This window comes from Notolepis coatsorum (assembly GCF_963971535.1).
Source record: "Notolepis coatsorum genome assembly, chromosome: 17".
In the NCBI taxonomy this organism is placed as follows: domain Eukaryota; kingdom Metazoa; phylum Chordata; class Actinopteri; order Aulopiformes; family Paralepididae; genus Notolepis; species Notolepis coatsorum.
In genome coordinates, this window is record NC_140181.1 from 83145191 (window position 1) to 83164788 (window position 19598).

The window sequence follows — 19598 nt, forward strand, 5'->3', positions numbered from 1 at the left end:
ATCTAAATACACTTTCTTTGTGTTGATTTTACATTAATTCCATGATTTTACTCAAGTAAATATCTGTTACAAGCTTCGGTTTTAAGTAGAAAAATGCTATTTTTAATCTAGATTAATTACTGAATATTGTGAAATTAATTAGTAATAATTTTTTTATCTATTGACAGCACTAATAATAACTTAACACCTGTTCGTCCTGAAACCGCACAAGCATTTCAGAACAATACAGAATCCTCCCTGGAGTCCGTACAGCGTGACAGCCGGGTGCCAGCTCATCATCATAACTACTAGAGCCGAGCGCCGTATATTCGCACAGCGGGGACCGACTTGTTCTACATGAGGTGACATGATTGATTACAACAGAGTGGGGGCCAAAGCTGCGTCTGCACAGTCCGTACTCGTGGATGTCTCTGGAAGCTGTTAGTCAGTGTTACTCGATACTGGATCCACCCCTTCTGTCCTGCCCCGTGGGGACGAGCACTTGACCTCCCTCCCCCCTGTGTATATCCTCCCGCAGAGTGGACAGCTGTCATGCTAAAGACGGCCGGGGAGAAACGCTACGACGAGGAGGAGGAGGAGGATCTAACTAATGAAGATGTTGCGTTTTGAAGAACGGCTGGTATCTACCTGTGCGACAGGGAGCGTATTCCACAAACTTGGTGAAGTTATGGACCGAGAGGTAGCAGCTCCCTGTGACGTCCGACTGGGGGATGTCCTTGGTGTTTCTCCAGGAGTAGAGGGGAGCGCAGGCCTGAGGGGAGGAGGAGGGGAGAGGTTAGAAGGAGAAGGAGAGGAAGGGGAGAGGTGGAGGTGGAGGAGGCGAGGTGAGGTGGGGAGATGTTTTTCCAGTTGCAACAACAACACCCTCCTGAAGTGGGGAGAGGACGGCGGCTGTGGGGGGTCAGCGGGTACATCTGGAGTGGGTACATCTGGAGCGGGTACATCTGGAGCGGGTACATCTGGAGCGGGTACATCTGGAGCGAGTGGGTAAACCAACGTAACTCAACCCAGGTCACAACCCGCACAATCAGGCCAAACCGACGGGAAGCTCCACTTTGATCGTGTCGGGGCGCAAAACACTTCTCGGCGAGGCAAGGCTGGAAGTGAAAATTGGACCCGAATCACAACAACAACTGGACGGACGACGTGCCCTGGGAGGACAAAACGTCCCAACAGAGAACGTCCACCATCTAGAGATCAAAGATAAGACATGGCAGGAGTCGGGCGGCGACGGTTAACCCTTGAACTGCGACAATAGGGAAGGTTAACCATTTCACTGCCACACGGCAAAGGGTTAACCCTTCCACTAAGCACACTACAGAAGGCTAACCCTTTACTATCACATTACAGACGGTTAACCGTCTGTTCTGTAGTGTGGTAGTGAAAGGGTTAACCGAGGGCCCTAATCACAGGGCACCAGGGCCGTGGAGCAAAGTTGAACGCAAAGTCTCACTTACTGTGCCCCCCCCCCCCCTTCTACCTCCACCACCCAACCCCCGGCCCACAACCACCCTGGGAGTCTGGGAGAGAGGGGGTCATCTTACCAGAATGGTGTCTCCGTGGGAACGCACGGTGGCGCCGAACCATTGGTGGGACTTGTTCTCAGCCTGATGGTTGGTCTCGTTGAGCAGGACGGTGCGATCCCCTGGGGAGGAGGCAGAGGGAGAGAGAAAATAGCACTGAGTGACACAGACTCTGACAAAACATGCTTCAGACTGGACCCCCAACTAATCACTCTGCCCCCCCCCCCCCCCCCCCCCTCACCACACACACACTCCCACCCCCTTCAGCCTCCCAGGCTTCATGGCCCTTGAAAACATCTGGGCGTTTGGCAGCAAGCAGCTGGAGCCTCAAGAGACTCCAATTACACTCGTTTTCACACGAGAACAGTTTTTCACGGTGAGAATTCAGGGGCGGCGAGAAAAACGGTATTCGCCACGCGGTCACCGGTTCAGATATCCCTCCTGCGTGGGACAGTTCTCATAACCTGGGCCTAGTAGTTCGGCCCGCAACGGGCTGGCTCGGCTTAGCCCCGGTGACCCCTCCTCTCGGCTCTGTTTGGCCACCTGCTCGGTGTGCCACCCCCCCCCCCCCTCGGTGCCCCCTCCCCCACCCCACCCCCCAGCGCTGTGACAGGCAGCAGGTGACGTGACAGATGGTTTGAGGGGTCAGGTTTAAAGCAGCGTTTTATTGGAAGACCCAACATCTGTGTTGCCGGGGCAGCGATGAAATGCAAACAAGTCGCTTCGGTAACGTTTTTTTTTACGCGTCAGGCATCCCTCGTCGCCCCCATACCCATAAAATTATGATTTTCTTTTCAACATCAATGGCACCGTGAAAATAAGCGTTTAGTAAGGTAGGCAAAGATCTGCTAAAACACACACCATATTTTACCGTATATATTAGGGGTGGGAATCGCCAGAGACCTCGCGATACGATACTATCGCGATACTTGAGCCGCGATACGATAGTATCTTGATACTCTATATATATCGCAAATATTGCAATATTTCTTTTTTATCAACTTTTTTATTTATTTTTTTTTACTGCAAAGTAAAACTGTCAACATGTTTTTTTATCCACTTTTTCTCCCATTTTCAATTTTTCTCCCATCCCAATTTTCATATCGTCCAATTCAACCCTCCCCTGTCTTCGAACGTTGTTTCTTGCCTCCCACAAGCCGGCTGCAATGTGGACTAAGTCATACATAGCACGAGTCCCCTCCGATACTCGAGGTAACAGCCGTCGCATCTTTTCACCTGTGCGGCTCGATCTTTCAGCGTCGGGGGTCTGGGCTTTGGAGGGGCCCCGCCCCCGTCGCTTCTTGATTCTACTGCGCAGGCACACCAACCGACCTGTAGGAGTCGCTGTCCACAACGCCCGATCCCCACCCTTCAGTTTCCCTCCCCGTAATACGGCCAATGTGTATTACTGTGGACGACCAGCTAAACTGAAAGCAATGTGGAGAGCGGAGCTCGAACAGGAGGCATCCTGTTCGAGCCTAGTCTCCAGCATTCGTTGCGAGCGCCTTGCCCACTGCGCCACGTAGCCGCCCACAACTGTCAACATGTTTTATCTAATAAAATAAAGTTCAGTCTGTTCATCTCACTTCAATCATTTTTATTGCAGAACATGGTATTTTCTCAAGCAGACAGATGTAAACACTGTAGTAATCTGTGTTGCATGTACCTGACAAACTGAACTGTTTGTATTACAGTCATATTCCAACTTAACTGAATGCACATGTGTGCGTGGACTACTGTACTATTATTTATGAATAATTAAATATCGATACTTGGCGTCCCTGTATCGATACAGTATCGCCACGCAAAGTATCGCGATACTACTACGTATCGATTTATACATCCAAATCTGTCTGAATATACCTGCATATAATCCTTTTCCATGTCTGTAGATACTATATCTATATCTGTACATATCCCTTACCTACTCTTACTAGTTACTGTGTTTGATTATAAACTGAAGTTCAACTTAAATACACAGTCCATTGTCAAAAAAGGTCAGCAGAGGATCTACCTGCTGAGAAAGCTGAACTTTTAATGTTAGTGTGAAGATCCTGAGCACTTTTTATGGTTATTTTATTGAAAGCCTCTTAACTTTTACTTTTATCTGCTGGTTCAGTGGCCTATCTATTAAAGATAGGAACAGCCTACAGTATATTGTGAAAGTGTGCTCCAAAATAATTGGAGTAAAACAGAGAGACCTATGTTCTCTCTGGACGGACCAGGTGGTCAAGAAGGGGACGAGCATCACTAATCAACCTCTCCATGCTCCGTTTCAGCGGTTTTCACTGTTGCCTTCTGGCCGCCGTTATGACGTCCCACCAAGTAGGACCAACCGTTACGCCAAATATTTTGTACCCTCGGCTATCAGACTTTTAAACACAGACAGTAGTCATTTTAAGTAGCCTTCTACACTTAGTTGTCTGTTTTTAACTTTGACTGGATTGTGTATTGCATGGAATGTTGTTGTTGCCGTACTCGTGAAGCTACAAATAGGAATTGCCCCATGCGGGATCAATAAAGTTGTCTGAATCTGAAAACGAGTTACGCTGTTGGCCAGTATGACTTACTACCATAGTGTCTTTATACCCGTATCTCTGTACATATTAATACTACAACTCTGTACATACATCTGATTAGCACTATTACTCAGTATTACCAATTTATATATTGCATACCCAGTTTAATCACCTGTACATTGTATATTACTACAGCACGTCACCGTTACATTTGCACTCTGGTTGGATGCCAAGCTTCTTTTCGTTTGTACTGATGAAAATAAATTTGAATCTAATCCAAAAATCTGCTGAAACACCACCTCTACGCCTATGAGACACAATGAGTTCAAGACAGCCAGCGTCCGTCTCTGCAGTAAAGGCGAGAAGACGGAATTAGACCGGTGGCGGGGTCCTTTAAGGGCGTGTAATTCAGAAGTGACAAGTGACATATCTAGGGGAAGTATGAAGCGTGTTTTGAAGGGTAAACAGTCCTGTAGAGAGCGACTCCACCCGACAGCTTGCTCCTCCAGCTCATTCCCACTGCAGCAGTGAAGAAACACGTCAGTGAAAAACCACAAGTGTGTTGCAACGGCTCTCGGCTGGGGAGAGGAGATTGATCATGACAGTGAGAGATCATGGCCTACGTGGATGTGAGGAAAGCAGGCCATGTGTCAGAAGCCTTCCGCTCCCCCCCCCGCCCCTCCATCCCTGCCTCCCCTCTCCTCTCCCCTCCTCTCTTCTCTCTCAGCCAGCTAGGCAGCCTTGAGCTGAGTCTGTAACTCCTCTCCTCCTCCTCTCTCAGCCAGCTAGGCAGCCTGGAGCTGGGTCTGCCTCTCCTCTCCTCTCCTCTCCTCTCCTCTCCTCTCCTCTCCTCTCCTCTCCTCTCCTCTCCTCTCCTCCTCCATCTCATCCAGCTAGGCAGCCTTGAGCTGAGTCTGTATCTCCTCTCCTCCTCCTCTCTCAGCCAGCTAGGCAGCCTGGAGCTGGGTCTGCCTCTCCTCTCCTCTCCTCTCCTCCTCTCCTCCCTCTGCCTCTTCTATTCTCCTCTCCTCTCCCCTCCTCCTCTTCTAGCTAGGCAGCCTGGAGCTGGATCTGCCTCTCCTCTCCTCCTCTCCTCTCTTCTCTCTCAGCCAGCTAGGCAGCTTGGAGCTGGATCTGCCTCTCCTCTCCTCCTCTCCTCTCTTCTCTCTCAGCCAGCTAGGCAGCTTGGAGCTGGGTCTGCCTCTCCTCTCCTCCTCTCCTCTCTTCTCTCTCAGCCAGCTAGGCAGCTTGGAGCTGGGTCTGCCTCTCCTCTCCTCCTCTCCTCCTCTCCTCCTCTCTCAGCCAGCTAGGCAGCCTGGAGCTGGGTCTGTCTCTCCTCTCCTCCCATCCCTCCTCCTCTCTTCTCTCTCAGCCAGCTAGGCAGCTTGGAGCTGGGTCTGCTCCATGTCTTTATGGAAAGAAACAGAGAGGGAGGCCCGATTCCAAGGAAAACATACACTCTGGCTCCGCTTCCTCATAGCAACCTCAGTCATCTCTGTTTAAGCACCCGCTTCCCACTATCGTACTCTCTCCCTCTCTTCACACGTTCTCTCTCTTTTACACCTTCGATGTTATCTCCCATCTCACAGATCGTTTGTCTTTTTACAGTATCTCTTATCGTTGTTTTTCAAAATCTCCCCCCCCCCCCCCCCCGCCCCCCCTCTCCCTCTCCCCTGACCTCATTTCCACTGTGGGGCACCTCACTTTCTCCCAGGGAGTGCCCTCAAACCCAGCAGGCAGGCAGGCAGGCAGGCAGACAGGCGGTGGGATTACGGTTCTTTAAGCCCGACTGTAGTTCTGCTGCATCTCCGTCACCAGTCCACCAGCATCACTCGGGCCCGCCTGAAGCCCCCCCCCGTGTTACATGCGTGTGGCAGGCCATGTGTGAATTGATCAGCTTCTGCCCCATGACAGCGATAACATGACCGCACATCAAAAAGGTTCCGTAGAGACGCTTGTTGCTTTAACTAATCTACACGTTATCCCTCCTTTATATATTCCAAACTCGGGGGCCTCTGTTTTGATAGCGGAACTCTGTGCCACTGGGGGGGGGGGGGGGGGGCGTGTGGGGGACGACGTGTGGAAGCCTAACAGGACTGTTTATGTTTGGGACGCGTTGCCACGGCAATGAGCAGCAGGAGCGGTGGGGGGGGAAAGCAGTCTCCGATTCCCCCCTCCCCTCCCGATTTCAGAACAGTTATCAGTTTGACAACACGCTCTGGTTACGCTGCAGAGGAAGCATGTCTTTCGCGAGTGACTTTTCTGAGAGAGAGAGAGAGAGAGAGAGAGAGAGAGAGAGAGAGAGAGAGAGAGAGAGAGAGAGAGAGAGAGAGAGAGAGAGAGATACAGACAGAGATACAGACAGAGACACAGAGAGAGAGGAACAGAGAGAGAGAGAGATACAGACAGAGAGACAGACAGAGAGAGAGGAACAGAGAGAGAGAGAGACAGAGAGACAGACAGAGACAGGGAGACAGAGAGACAGACAGAGACAGAGAGAGAGACAGAGACAGGGAGACAGAGAGACAGAGAGAGAGAGAGAGAGAGAGAGAGAGACAGAGACAGAGAGAGAGAGAGAGAGGCTCTGCTGAAGAGCTGTCCAGCTGGAGTCACACAGCCTCAGCGTGGGTTAGATCCACAGAGGAGATAAGGACAAAGCCGGGGGGGGGGGGGGGGGGGGACGTCTCTCTCACGATAATAATGTCCTCTGGGGGTCTTCCCGGGACGCCCGTTTAAAGAGCGGCGTGCTGACGGGACACGGAGCCCGGTCTCTCCTGGGACAGCATGGGGTCTGGAGTGTGTCCCACTCCCTACGTACTAGACCCTTTGGAACGCTGAGTGAGAGGAGAGCCATTAGTGGAGCCTGTGTGTGCGTGTGCGTGTGCGCGCGCGCGCGTGTGTGTGTGTGTGTGTCAATAGGGTTAGAAGACAAATGGCCAAATTCACTCATCACATCAGCTTGTCCCCATGGGGGGAGCAGAAGGGAGAGGGACACAAGGCTCTGGTTTCCCTCCCTCTCCCTCTCTCACCTCCCCCTCTCTCCTGCCCTGTATGACCCCCCCCCCCCCCCCCCCCACCACCACCGCACCCTCTTTCCCCTCTCCTGACCCATAGAGTGTCTCTTATCTCAACGCAGGAGGAAGTGGATGATGGGAGGAGGAGGGGCCTCTCTCGACCACTCTGACCCAATTAGTTGGGCTAATTAGTCGGGCCTGTGGCCTCTGGGTCAGACCTCACCCGCCTTGTCCACACTAACCCCCCCAATCTGTCCTGAACACATCCGGTATCCACACCTTTTTACATCTCTGTAGATACTATATCTGTATATATACTCTTACTAGTTACACTGCTGGCCAGTACGACTTACTACCATACTGTCTTTATACCTCTATCACTGTACATATTAATACTACAGCCCTGTATGTACATCTGAGCACTATTACTCAGTAGTACTAATTTACTGTATATATTTTATACCCAGTTTAATGTCCTGTACATTACTGTTGCACTTTACTGTTACATTTGCACTCTGGCTGTGTATACCAAACTTATTTTCGTTGTACTGTACACCTGTGCTGTAAATCTGAATCTAATCTAATCAAAAGCACAGTCCTACAGAGAGTGCATTAAAAAGCATCAGTATATTTAATAAATGGTGTATGCCGTTGTAAACTCTCTCTCTCTATATACATAACGAGAGAAAAATACTAGCGAGGTTTACATGCTCCGCTCATGGGCCAGGGAGGGAGAGAGAACGCAGTCACAGTGGGAATGGATTACGGCAGTAAATGTCCACCGACAGCCCATGTGATGGCTCCTTGGCACAGATAAGATTGGCATGTGGATAGAAATGTACAGAATGTTCTGGTACGGTCCAGATGGCCCAATTGGCTCTCTCTCTCTCTCTCACGGCACACAAAGCCCATCGGCGAGAACAAAAGGGACATACGCCCACCAGGGAGGGGGAGGGGGGGCAGCAAACTATAGGAGCTGAAGTTTCCCCTTAGGGCAGCAAACTATAGTAACTGAAGTTTCCCCTTAGGGCAGCAAACTATAGTAACTGAAGTTTTCCCTTAGGGCAGCAAACTATAGGAGCTGAAGTTTCCCCTTAGAGCAGCAAACTATAGGAGCTAAAGTTTTCCCTTAGGGCAGCAAACTATAGGAGCTGAAGTTTTCCCTTAGGGCAGCAAACTATAGTAACTGAAGTTTCCCCTTAGGGCAGCAAACTATAGTAACTGAAGTTTCCCCTTAGGGCAGCAAACTATAGTAGCTGAAGTTTCCCCTTAGGGCAGCAAACTATAGGAGCTAAAGTTTTCCCTTAGGGCAGCAAACTATAGTAACTAAAGTTTTCCCTTAGGGCAGCAAACTATAGGAGCTGAAGTTTCCCCTTAGGGCAGCAAACTATAGGAGCTGAAGTTTTCCCTTAGGGCAGCAAACTATAGTAACTGAAGTTTCCCCTTAGGGCAGCAAACTATAGTAACTGAAGTTTCCCCTTAGGGCAGCAAACTATAGTAACTGAAGTTTACCCTTAGGGCAGCAAACTATAGGAGCTAGGGCTGTCTTAAATACTTCGAAGCGTTGTTCGATGGGCATGGGATTCGAATATGAAAATAAAATTCGAATATATTAAAAAGAAATGCAAAATCAACTCTGCCTCTCTTTGTTAATTACAACAAGCAATGCTGTTTGTTATTTAAGATGAGGTCGGACTCGGCAATGACAGATTTGTGTTCATTGTGCTGCTTTTATAAAGCCTCAAATGACGGCTTACAATATTTCATGATGAAAGCAAAGTGTTTCGTTTGTCTTAGATTTAAAAAGGTTTAAACTTTACAGCACTGACAAAGTTGAACAAAGTGCTGTACAAGTCCCACAACATACAAATATGTCAAATTTAAAATTATTATTATTATTATTATTATTTTTTTTTTATTGATCTTTTTCCCCCTCCTTTTTCCTCCGATTTTTATCCCATCCCAATGTTAGTCGTTATGCCAATTCCCAATCCCCTTCCTGGTCGCTGCGCACTTACCCCCCACAGTCGGTCTGGGAGAGGCCCGAGAGGGGAGGCTATCACGTGCTTCCTCCGACACACGTCTAGCCAATCAACCGCTTCTTTTCACCTGGCAGCGCGGACTCTCACTGAGAGGGCGTAGCGTGTGGAAGGATCACACTATCCCACTTAGATCCTATCCGCGCTTAGCAGGCGCCCCGACCGAACTGTAGGAGTCGCTGTTTACAACAACCCGGACCCACCCCGCCAGCTTCTCCCACCCTCTATACTGCCAATTGTATTAGTGTGAACGGCCAGCCAAGCTGGTGACAACCCCGGAGCTGTGAGCTGGATTCGAACAGGCGAATCCAGCATCTCCGGGGTTGGTGACGAACGCAATCTCCGCTACGCCACCTGACCGCCCTCTTTATTATTATTTTTATTAAAATCAAATCTCAAGAGGGGAAAGAAGTGAGTGATGGAGGCAACAAGAGGGGAAAGAAGTGAGCGATGGAGGCAACAAGAGGGTAAAGAAGTGAGCGATGGAGGCAACAAGAGGGGAAAGAAGTGAGCGATGGAGGCAACAAGAGGGGAAAGAAGTGAGCGATGGAGGCAACAAGAGGGGAAAGAAGTGAGCGATGGAGGCAACAAGAGGGGAAAGAAGTGAGCGATGGAGGCAACAAGAGGGGAAAGAAGTGAGCGATGGAGGCAACAAGAGGGGAAAGAAGTGAGCGATGGAGGCAACGAGCGGGGAAAGAAGTGAGCGATGGAGGCAACGAGCGGTGGATTCCTGCAGAACCGAGAGGAGGCTGTTAAAGAAAGGGAGGCTTGTGAAAGACTTCTCCCCTGACGCGCAGCACGGATGCTGAATCCTGAGCTGGCTTGCGGCACCCGAGCTTTGATGTACCAGGAAAGATGCCAACGCCCCCCCCCCCCCACTGACACCATCGCCGTACACTACATGTGTTACGCATACCGGGTGTGCGTGCGTGTCTTAAGAGTCTTGTAAAACGTTATGCTATTATTACCTCAATTGCAGCCTACTTATTTGCAACAATGCATAGTGTGCTTTACGTCCTTTCTACCACTACACTGTGAACTGCACTACTGTCACTCTGTCACTCGTGCCTTGTTTTTATACTTCGTTTCTCTTTTTTTAAGATTCTTCATTTTAGCGTTAACATTTTTGTCTATATTTTGTGGTTGTGTGTGAAGGGGGGACTAGCAAAGTAAGATTTTCATTGTACGGTGTAGCAACAAATAAATATGTTGAATCTTAAAATCTGTCCTAGCTTTTTTTTCTTCCCCCTAGACTATTTCAGGCAAGATCAATGCTGCCCTAAGGGGAAAATTCAGCTACTATAGTTTGCTGCCCTAAGGGGTAAAATTCAGTTACTATAGTTTGCTGCCCTAAGGGAAAACTTCAGCTCCTATAGTGTGCTGCCCTAAAAGGAAAACTTCAGCTCCTATAGTGTGCTGCCCTAAAAGGAAAACTTCAGCTCCTATAGTGTGCTGCCCTAAAAGGAAATTTCAGCTCCTATAGTGTGCTGCCCTAAAAGGAAAACTTCAGCTCCTATAGTGTGCTGCCCTAAAAGGAACCGTCTTTTACTATCATGCACTTTGCTACTAAATAATCTACTTTCCCTATATCACTACCTAATATACTAACATGTCTCTACTACTATGCACTCAACACTGCAGCACCCAAGTTTCAACACTGTTTGATGAACATTGTTACTCAGCTGAAAGAGGTGTACCCTTCCTGCTGACTTGTCCTACAGAACCTGTAAGTCGCTTTGGATAAAAAAAAAAAGCGTTCAGCTAAATGACTAAATGTGAAATGTAAACCTGTTGCATCTCTTCTCAAACAAACTCAAAATTCTTCGGACTCAGCCAAAGCACGCTTTAGTCGAGAGACCGGTAGTGTCCGCTTCCGTTGTCATATAGAGAGGAGGGACGGGGGGGCATTTCTTTGTCTGGACTATTTGTTTATGTGCTGCTTATCTCCCTTCTCGGACTCCCTGGGACATGAACACAAAATAACACTAAAAGGTCTTAAAAAAATGGCCCAAAGGAAGGCAAGAATCCCCTTCAAACGGCCTCCATTATATCCTTGTCATCACGAGGGCGGGATGCAAACAGGATACTGAAGAAGAAGGGATCATTACGTTTCCAGGACGTGGCCGGCAACAGTTTCAGCGGAGTGGAACTCGCCCGGTGACACCTGACCCAGGACCTGCTCACGCGGGGGGCACCGAGCGGACGGACCGCGGGGCTCACGGAGCGCTGCAGCGGGAGCTCCGACCAGGTTTAATGGCGCGTGAACATCCTCTCCGCATTCCCTCAGCCTCTCGGACGACAGTAAAGAGGGTCGTGGTCAGTGAATAGTGAGAGGAAGGGGTTAAGTGTTAGAGAGGGAAGGGGGGGGGGGGGGGGGGCGGGGGCTCTTAGAACAGAGTTGCTGTTTAAATCCGATAGGAGATGATTGTCAAACTGAACAATGTTTGACAACCAGGGGGGACAGAGCCTTCGCTGCTGCTGCCCCTCGGCTCTGGAACAGCCCCCCCCCCCCCCCCCCCACAGATCTGCCCAGAGGCCTTTAAACCGCTGCTGAAAACGCACCTTTTCTCCCTGGCCTTTGATCAGAGTTAGCCTGCCACCTGTCAACTACAGTTTCAAGTTTCAAGTTTCAAGTTTCTTTAATAGTTGTCATACGGAAGTACAGAATACTTTCATACAAAATGCTTCTTACTGTTACGCTCCAGAGACTGTGCTAGACAAGATAGTATCAAATAACATAGTATAGCATGTAAATTAGAAGTAGAAAATGAGGTCAGTGTTCAGTATAGACATATGTACAATGTTCGATGCAGAATAGACGTAACTGAGTTACCATATAATATACAATACTATGCAGTGTACTAATGTACAATACTATATAGTGCAAAGCAGAAATGGGATGAGGTACAATTTAGGTACAATTTACAGTAAGGTGTACGAGTTGTAGTGCAATCCTTCATCAATAAATATAACGTGTGGGGAGTGGGTGCTACAGTGTGTTTGTTTAAAGTGAGTGTGTGCTATAAAGTGTGGGGAGTGTGTGCTACAGTGTGTTTGTTTAAAGTGAGTGTGTGCGTGTGGATGTGTGTGCTATGTGCGTTTGATGGTTGTTGTGTAGTGTTCATTGTTCGTTGAGCAGCCTGATGGCCTGGGGATAGAAGCTTCTTCTGAGTCTTTCTGTGCTCGCCTTGAGACTCCGGTATCGCTTGCCTGACCGCAGCAGTTCAAAGAGGCAGTTGTTCGGGTGGCTGGAGTCTTTAATGATTCTCTTAGCCTTGCCCCTGCACCGCTTGTTGTAAATGTTCTGGAGGGTGGGGAGCCCCCCTCCAATTGTGCGTTCGGCTGAACGTGTCACTCTTTGTAGTCTGCTTCGGTCTTGTGCAGTGCTATTCCCAAACCAGGAGGTGATGTTGCCAGTCAGGATGCTCTCTATTGTACATGAGTAGAAGTTCTTAAGGATCTTCTGACTGACTTGGAACTTCCTTAGGCGCCTGAGGAAGTAGAGGCGTTGTCGTGCCTTCTTCACAACACTGTCAATGTGTGTGGTCCATGTCAAGTCCTCGGATATGTAGGCTCCGAGGTACTTAAAGCTGTTCACTCTCTCAACCGGTGCCCCGTTGATGCTGAGGGGGCTGTAGTCCTTGACCCCCGACCTCCTGAAGTCCACAATCATCTCCTTTGTTTTGCTGACGTTCAGGGAGAGGCTGTTTTCCTGGCACCATCCCGCCAGGACCTTGACCTCTTCCAGGTAGGCCCTCTCGTCGTTGGCAGAGATCAGGCCCACCACCACTGTGTTGTCAGCAAATTTGATGATTGTGTTGCTACTCCGCTGAGCCACACAGTCGTGTGTGTACAGGGAGTAGAGGAGGGGACTCAGAACACAGCCCTGGGGGGCCCCTATGTTGAGGGTGATGGATGAGGAGGTGCAGTTGCCTGCTCTCACCACCTGGGGTCTGCCCGTCAGGAAGTCCAAGACCCACTGGCAGAGGTCATAGTTCAAGCCCAGGTCCCTGAGCTTGGCTATGAGTTTGGAGGAGACTATGGTATTGACTATGGGACTATGGTTTGCGCTTTGCGGTTACTCTGGACTTTTTGAATCTATTTTATTACTTCTCGTCTCTTTTTATATTGCACCTTGCTCTCGTTTCTTAGTGAACTATACTTATTTACTGTAATTTAGTGTATTTTATTTGTTACTGTACGTGTTTTTATTGTGTTCTACCTGTAAAGCACTTTGGGTGGCTTTTAGTCATTGTAAACGTGCTATATAAATAAAGCTGACTTGATATCAGAAGTTTCAATACCGCTGCCAATACAGACATCTGGGATTCTAAACGGATACCAAAGAGAAACTTTTCTTTTTTTTGATACCTTAACTTTGCCAAGTTATGTGCAAAGAAATGTTCCATCTTGGAACAAACGTGCTTATTGGCTCACTGACAGAGATCAACTACTTAGGCATCGAAATCGACATGGCCAGGTATCGAATACCACAGCCTTTTTCGATACTCAAATATAATTGATGCAATTCGATCGATACCATAAAAGTATCGAATTCCGATACCCAGCCCTGATCACATGAGATTAGAATTTTGAAAACTGAATATTCTAATGATTATGTCACAATGGCCACTGGTTTTTCAAAGTTTATGAATTCCAAGATAGAATTTGGAGAAAACATAAAAAGAAAAAAGATATTTCGCCGTCGACTCACATGTCTCTAAATATTTTAAATGAGAAAAAAACTATTATAATAACACTAAGCTTCTTACTGTCTTCTACTAGCATGCACTCTTCCTACTATAACCGTCTTTACTACTATGCACTCAACACTGCAGCACCCAAGTTTCAACACTTTGATGAACATTGTTACTCAGCCGTGAGAGTTGTACCCTTCCAGCTGACTTGTTGTACAGAACTTGTAAGTCGCTTTGGATAAAAACGTCAAGCTAAATGACAAAATGTAAAAGTACCAAGTGACCTCTTCACCATGCTCCCCCATGGTAGGCGGTCACGGCTGCCCAAGACACTTAGGCCCCGTCACAGACTCGGCTTCTTCCCCTCAGCAGCTTGCCTGGTAAACGAGTCAGGTGTCCCCCTGCTCCCCCCCCCCCCCCCCCCCTCTATGGCGAGCTGCTAGGGCTGGACTTTTGGACTTTGAACTTGTGCTGCACTGTATCCATGTCCCCAACCACTGCACTTCATTGTATTGTCTCACTGTTCTGTCCTGCTTTGCACTTTATTACTATTTATTATTATGTTATTATTTTATTTTATTTTTGTATCTTTATTCGCTTTTTTCCTGGTCGCGCAGGACCGACAGCTTTATCTTGGCCACGCAGGACCGACAGAGGAGAGAGGGTGAAACGGGAGGAGGGGAGGGGAAGACATGCGGCACATGGCCACCGGGTCTGGGAAACGAACCCGGGGCGACCGCTTCGCGACTCAGCGCGCTATGTGGTGTGCTACTGGAACGCCCCATGTTATTCTTATTTGTGAAAAAAGTCAAGCACTGAAAATGTTGTATAACGCTCCATTTGTATACTTATACAATATGGTGAATAAAGAAATCTGAATCTGAAAACGATACCGTCGTCATCATCATCCCCGCAGAGCCTGTGTTTTGTGTGTCACTGACGACGACGCTCACCTTCCGTGTCGAACTCGATGCTGTGGCAGTCCGACTGCCCGAGGCTCCAGGGGCAGTAGAAGACGGACCCTCCCTCCGTGATGTTGGGCTGGCTGGTGTTGGCCTTGGGGGCTCCGATCACCACGCTCACACTGGGGGGGGGGGGGGGGGGGCAGAGAGGGCAAGCTGGGTCAGTTTCAGTTTATTTTAAAAAGGAGAGTACACATTAACCCTTTCACTGCCGCACTACCAAACGGTTAACCCTTTCACTGCGACAATACAGAAGGTTAAAACCCTTTCACTGCCACGCGACAGCAGGTTAACCCTTTCCCTACCACACTACAGAAGGTTAACCCTTTACTATCACACTACAGACGGTTAACCGTGATAGTAAAGGGTTGACCTTCTGTAGTGTGATAGTAAAGGGTTAACCTTCTGTAGTGTGGTAGTGAAAGGGTTAATAAACATTTCGCAACTGTAGTCCTTTTGGCAAGATGGTATAAGACCGACAATACACCTTAGAACAGAAGCATTAAAAGTAAAACACAGTATTTACAACACAATCCAACATAATAGTAATAATAATCTTTTGGAACAGTCTGCCCAGTGACTTGAAAATTGTAATCAGTGCTGTTAGATTCAAGTCCAGCCTAAAGACATGGCTCAAAAGGGACTATAATTAACCCAGATACTCAGCTAAAAGGCACCCTTACATGTTTTTATGCATCCGTTATGTATGTGATGTGTTGTGTGATGTCATGTCTGTATGATGCATGTCTATTGCATCTCATTCCCCTACCCCCCTACAAGGACCACAATGGAAATAAGCTCAGAGCTTTTTTGTGTACATACATCCTTGGCAGTATTTCCTTCCTTCATTCCTTCATTCATTCATAGTAAAAGCAATAATAAAATACACAATGAACCGAAGTGATTACATGTTTGATTGGTCTTGAGTTTTTTTTGTAAAGGTGTGGTAGGTAGCACAGTGTCTTATTTCAGTTGGTAGGATGTTCCAGAACTGAGTGGCTCCTCTGACTGTGTGAATCAAACATCCCAAAATCTGCCAACAGAACAACCTGTAAACCTCAATTACATATAAACCGTGCCAGCGCTACAGTCGGTTCAAAAATAGATCACGGGTCTGGCATCAATTAAAAATAAAAAGGTGCATTCCAGACCTCCCGATAGATGGGTGTTGGACGTTACGCGGCGCACACCTTTTCACTGCTTACAGAGCTGTGATCTGACTCAGCGAGAGAAGTCTTTTAACAGGTTTCAGTGCCGCGTTACGTAACGCCGGTGCGACCCAGAGGAAGTGTTGCTGTGTGACGTGCACGGGACAGGCAGGACTCCCTCTGTACAGCACTGTGTGTACAGTGCACATCGGCACATAGACACTTGCACACACACTATTGAAACGTCTCCATGTGAACATACACACTATAGACACTTCTACATCTCTCCACATACATAAACAAACACTATAGACACTTCTACTGTCCACATACACACACTATAGACACTTCTACATGTCCACATACATAAACAAACACTATATGTGCACACACACACACTATAGATACTTCTACATGTGAACATACACACTAGACACTTCTACAAGTCCACATACACACACTATAGACAGTAGACACTTCTACATGTCCACATACATAAACAAACACTATATGTGCACACACACACACACACACTATAGATACTTCTACATGTGAACATACACACTAGACACTTCTACAAGTCCACACACACACACTATAGACACTTCTACATGTGCACACACACACACACGAAAAGGCCCCCCTGTGGGGCAAACCGAATGTGAAAACAAGACCCACAGACGAGCAGACGTCCCCAGGGGAGTCACACACTGCTGTTTCTACAGCTGTGTCTCTCCTGCACTGAACACCCATCTCCCAGGAGCAGCAGAGACACAGGCGAGAGAGAGAGAGAGAGAGAGAGAGAGAGAGAGAGAGAGAGAGAGAGAGGGGGAGGGGATAGACAGAGAGAGAGAGAGACAGACAGAGAGAGAGAGAGAGAGAGAGAGAGGGGGAGAGAGAGAGACGGAGAGAGAGAGAGAATCCCAGCAGAGCTACAGGCTGGTAGTACAGGAGCCCCAGTAGCAGCCGAGGTACAGGCTGGATGCAGTACAGTTAAGGCCCAGGAGCAGCCGAGGTACAGGCTGGATGCAGTACAGTTAAGGCCCAGGAGCATCAGAGATACAGGCTGGATGCAGTACAGTTAAGGCCCAGGAGCAGCCGAGGTACAGGCTGGATGCAGTACAGTTAAGGCCCAGTAGCATCAGAGATACAGGCTGGATGCAGTACAGTTAAGGCCCAGGAGCATCAGAGATACAGGCTGGATGCAGTACAGTTAAGGCCCAGGAGCATCAGAGATACAGGCTGGATTTATTTTATTTTTTTACCTGCAACAGGGCAGTTTTAAAACCAGAGACAGTGGACAGACTTGTCTTTCTTGCCTGCAACTTAAAGTAATGGCTTTACTTGTCCAAATGACAATACTGACCAAATTCAGATTTCTTTTTCTCTTGTCCATTTATTTTGTTTGCTTTCTAATTTAAAATACATTTTGAAACCGTCTGTACACAGTAGGCTATGTGTGCTAGCAGAACTAGACTCCAGTCACAGTGCACATGTGCGGTGGTTTGTCCACCAAAACAGCGCCAAAAGATCGAAAATAAACTAGCAGAGCCAGAGAACTGTTCAACTCCTCTGGAGCCACAGCCAGCAGAGAAGCCGGTTTACTTTAGCTTTTAAACCAGCTGCAGCCTGAGAACTGGAGTGTGAGGGGATGTAACACTAAAGATGGCGGCAATGACAAAGAATTGCTGCAAAATAAACATACATCTGTTGTTAAAAAAAAAATAAAATAAAAAAAATAAAAATTATACTTATAACAATTCGATAATTATCGATATCGAGAAATAAAATAAAATTATCATATCGTTATCGCGATATGATTTTTTTCCATATCGCCCAGCCCTAGGCTGGATGCAGTACAGTTAAGGCCCAGGAGCATCAGAGATACAGGCTGGATGCAGTACAGTTAAGGCCCAGGAGCATCAGAGATACAGGCTGGATGCAGTACAGTTAAGGTCCAGGAGCATCAGAGATACAGGCTGGATGCAGTACAGGAAGCACCACGCAACCGCTTCTCCAGACCTGCCCAGAAACACGTGAGGCTACAGGGAGACGTCAAGCGAGAGCAGGACAAGGACCGACTTCAGACACCCAGGGGACGGCCGATGATGGTGACCAGTCAGGATGGGTGGATGGTGGGTAGACGGAGGGAGGGAGGGAGAGAAGGGAGGAAATAGAGAGAGAGCCAAGAGCGGAGCATGGTAAAGCGGAGACGGATGCTTTTTTCTTTTTTCCTAGACGTCTTGTCTGAGGAGGACGGTTTAGCCATTACCTCACCCGTGGACCCACTTATCCCCCCATCGTCCCGGGCGGGGAAACGGGACGAGGGCACTGAGTGTAGACAGGGCCTGAGGGGGAGGGGGATGAGGGTTCCCAAACAGGAAGAGCACACCCTTTCCTGCTCCAGATCTTCCACTAGTGCGTGGATGTTTACATGTTGGCTAAAATTAGTGTCCTTTCCATCAGAGTGTTCAGCCCCGGTCATCGTGACCCAAAACACTAGTGCAGTAATTAAAGAGCCAATCCGTAATCAGACACATCAACTAAAAACGCGTAGACCCCGCTGCCAAGCATGAAGAAGAGGGATTGAGGCATGTTTTCATTCCCCGGTTGATTGACTGAGCTCTTGATCAGATTGATAGTATTTTTCGGTATTTTGGGGGGCAGTGTAAGGTTTGTTTACAATGTTAAAACAGACCTATATACGGATTTATGACGAGTTGATAAAAGTCACCAAAACACCTTCCCAAGCGAAGATGTAACTCTCCAGTGTGTAAACGTACCTCAGCTTCATGGTCAAAACATCGCAGAGCTTAATGCTTAGCAAAGAGCATGGAGGAGCGAGTAGCAAAGCAATGGAACGGATATACTGTAGCCAGAGTGTTGTACTCGAGTCCAGGACTCGACATGGACTCGAGCATTGACTGCATTCGGACTCATAAGGTGCAGACGAGGACTCTGACTTATTAATTGATAAAGTTATTTATTCAAATTTAATTAATAGGCCCTAATCATTTGACATAGGATATTGATGGCTAGTGCATTTGTTTGGCTATTGTGTCACACAAAGTAAATAAACTCCCTTTGAAACGGTGACCGCTGTGTCATTTATGTTTAATGTAGACCTTTTTTTATTTGTATGTCAGCTCTTTGACTGCCAGAATGCAGTGGACTCGGACTAGGATAAGGGAGACTCAACTCGGACACTGGGACTCGAGAGTGACACGATTACAACACTGACATCAGATCAGTCGCCAGACTCTGAACAGATATACTGTAGTGACATCAGATCACAGACACCAGACTCCAGAACAGGCTTCGGGGCAGAAAGGTTCTGGATTCTGGGTCAAATACCTTGGTAGCATGAACCCACATTACCGGTACTTATGCCATGGTTCTGAAAACACTGTGAGAACAACAGCCACGGTGTGAAGCAGAGGTTATGAGTTTAATAATAATCACACCAGACGATGAGATATTCCTGTTTAATGATCCCCTTGGGGAAATGCAGGCGTCATAGCAGCATGAGTACAGGTAATAAAATGTGATCTGAATATGAAAATATAAGAAAAATAAACAGTGTAAACTACTCTGAATATATAAATATGAGAAAAAATAAACGCCTGAATAAAGCCTATACTATGAATACGAGTAAAAACAGTAGACACAAGGTACAGTACAAGGTACCCTAACTGG

The 19598-nt window shown here is 47.7% G+C and overlaps 1 protein-coding gene across 1 annotated transcript in view; it reads right to left on the reverse strand.

The window, feature by feature from the left end:
* LOC311244426 (integrin alpha-5-like) overlaps positions 1-19598 on the reverse strand; it is a 114221-nt gene that overhangs the window by 59780 nt on the left and 34843 nt on the right. Inside the window, 3 exon segments of the mRNA XM_084333924.1 lie at positions 628-751; positions 1545-1645; positions 14746-14876. Coding sequence (XP_084190050.1) covers positions 628-751; positions 1545-1645; positions 14746-14876 — 356 coding nt within the window.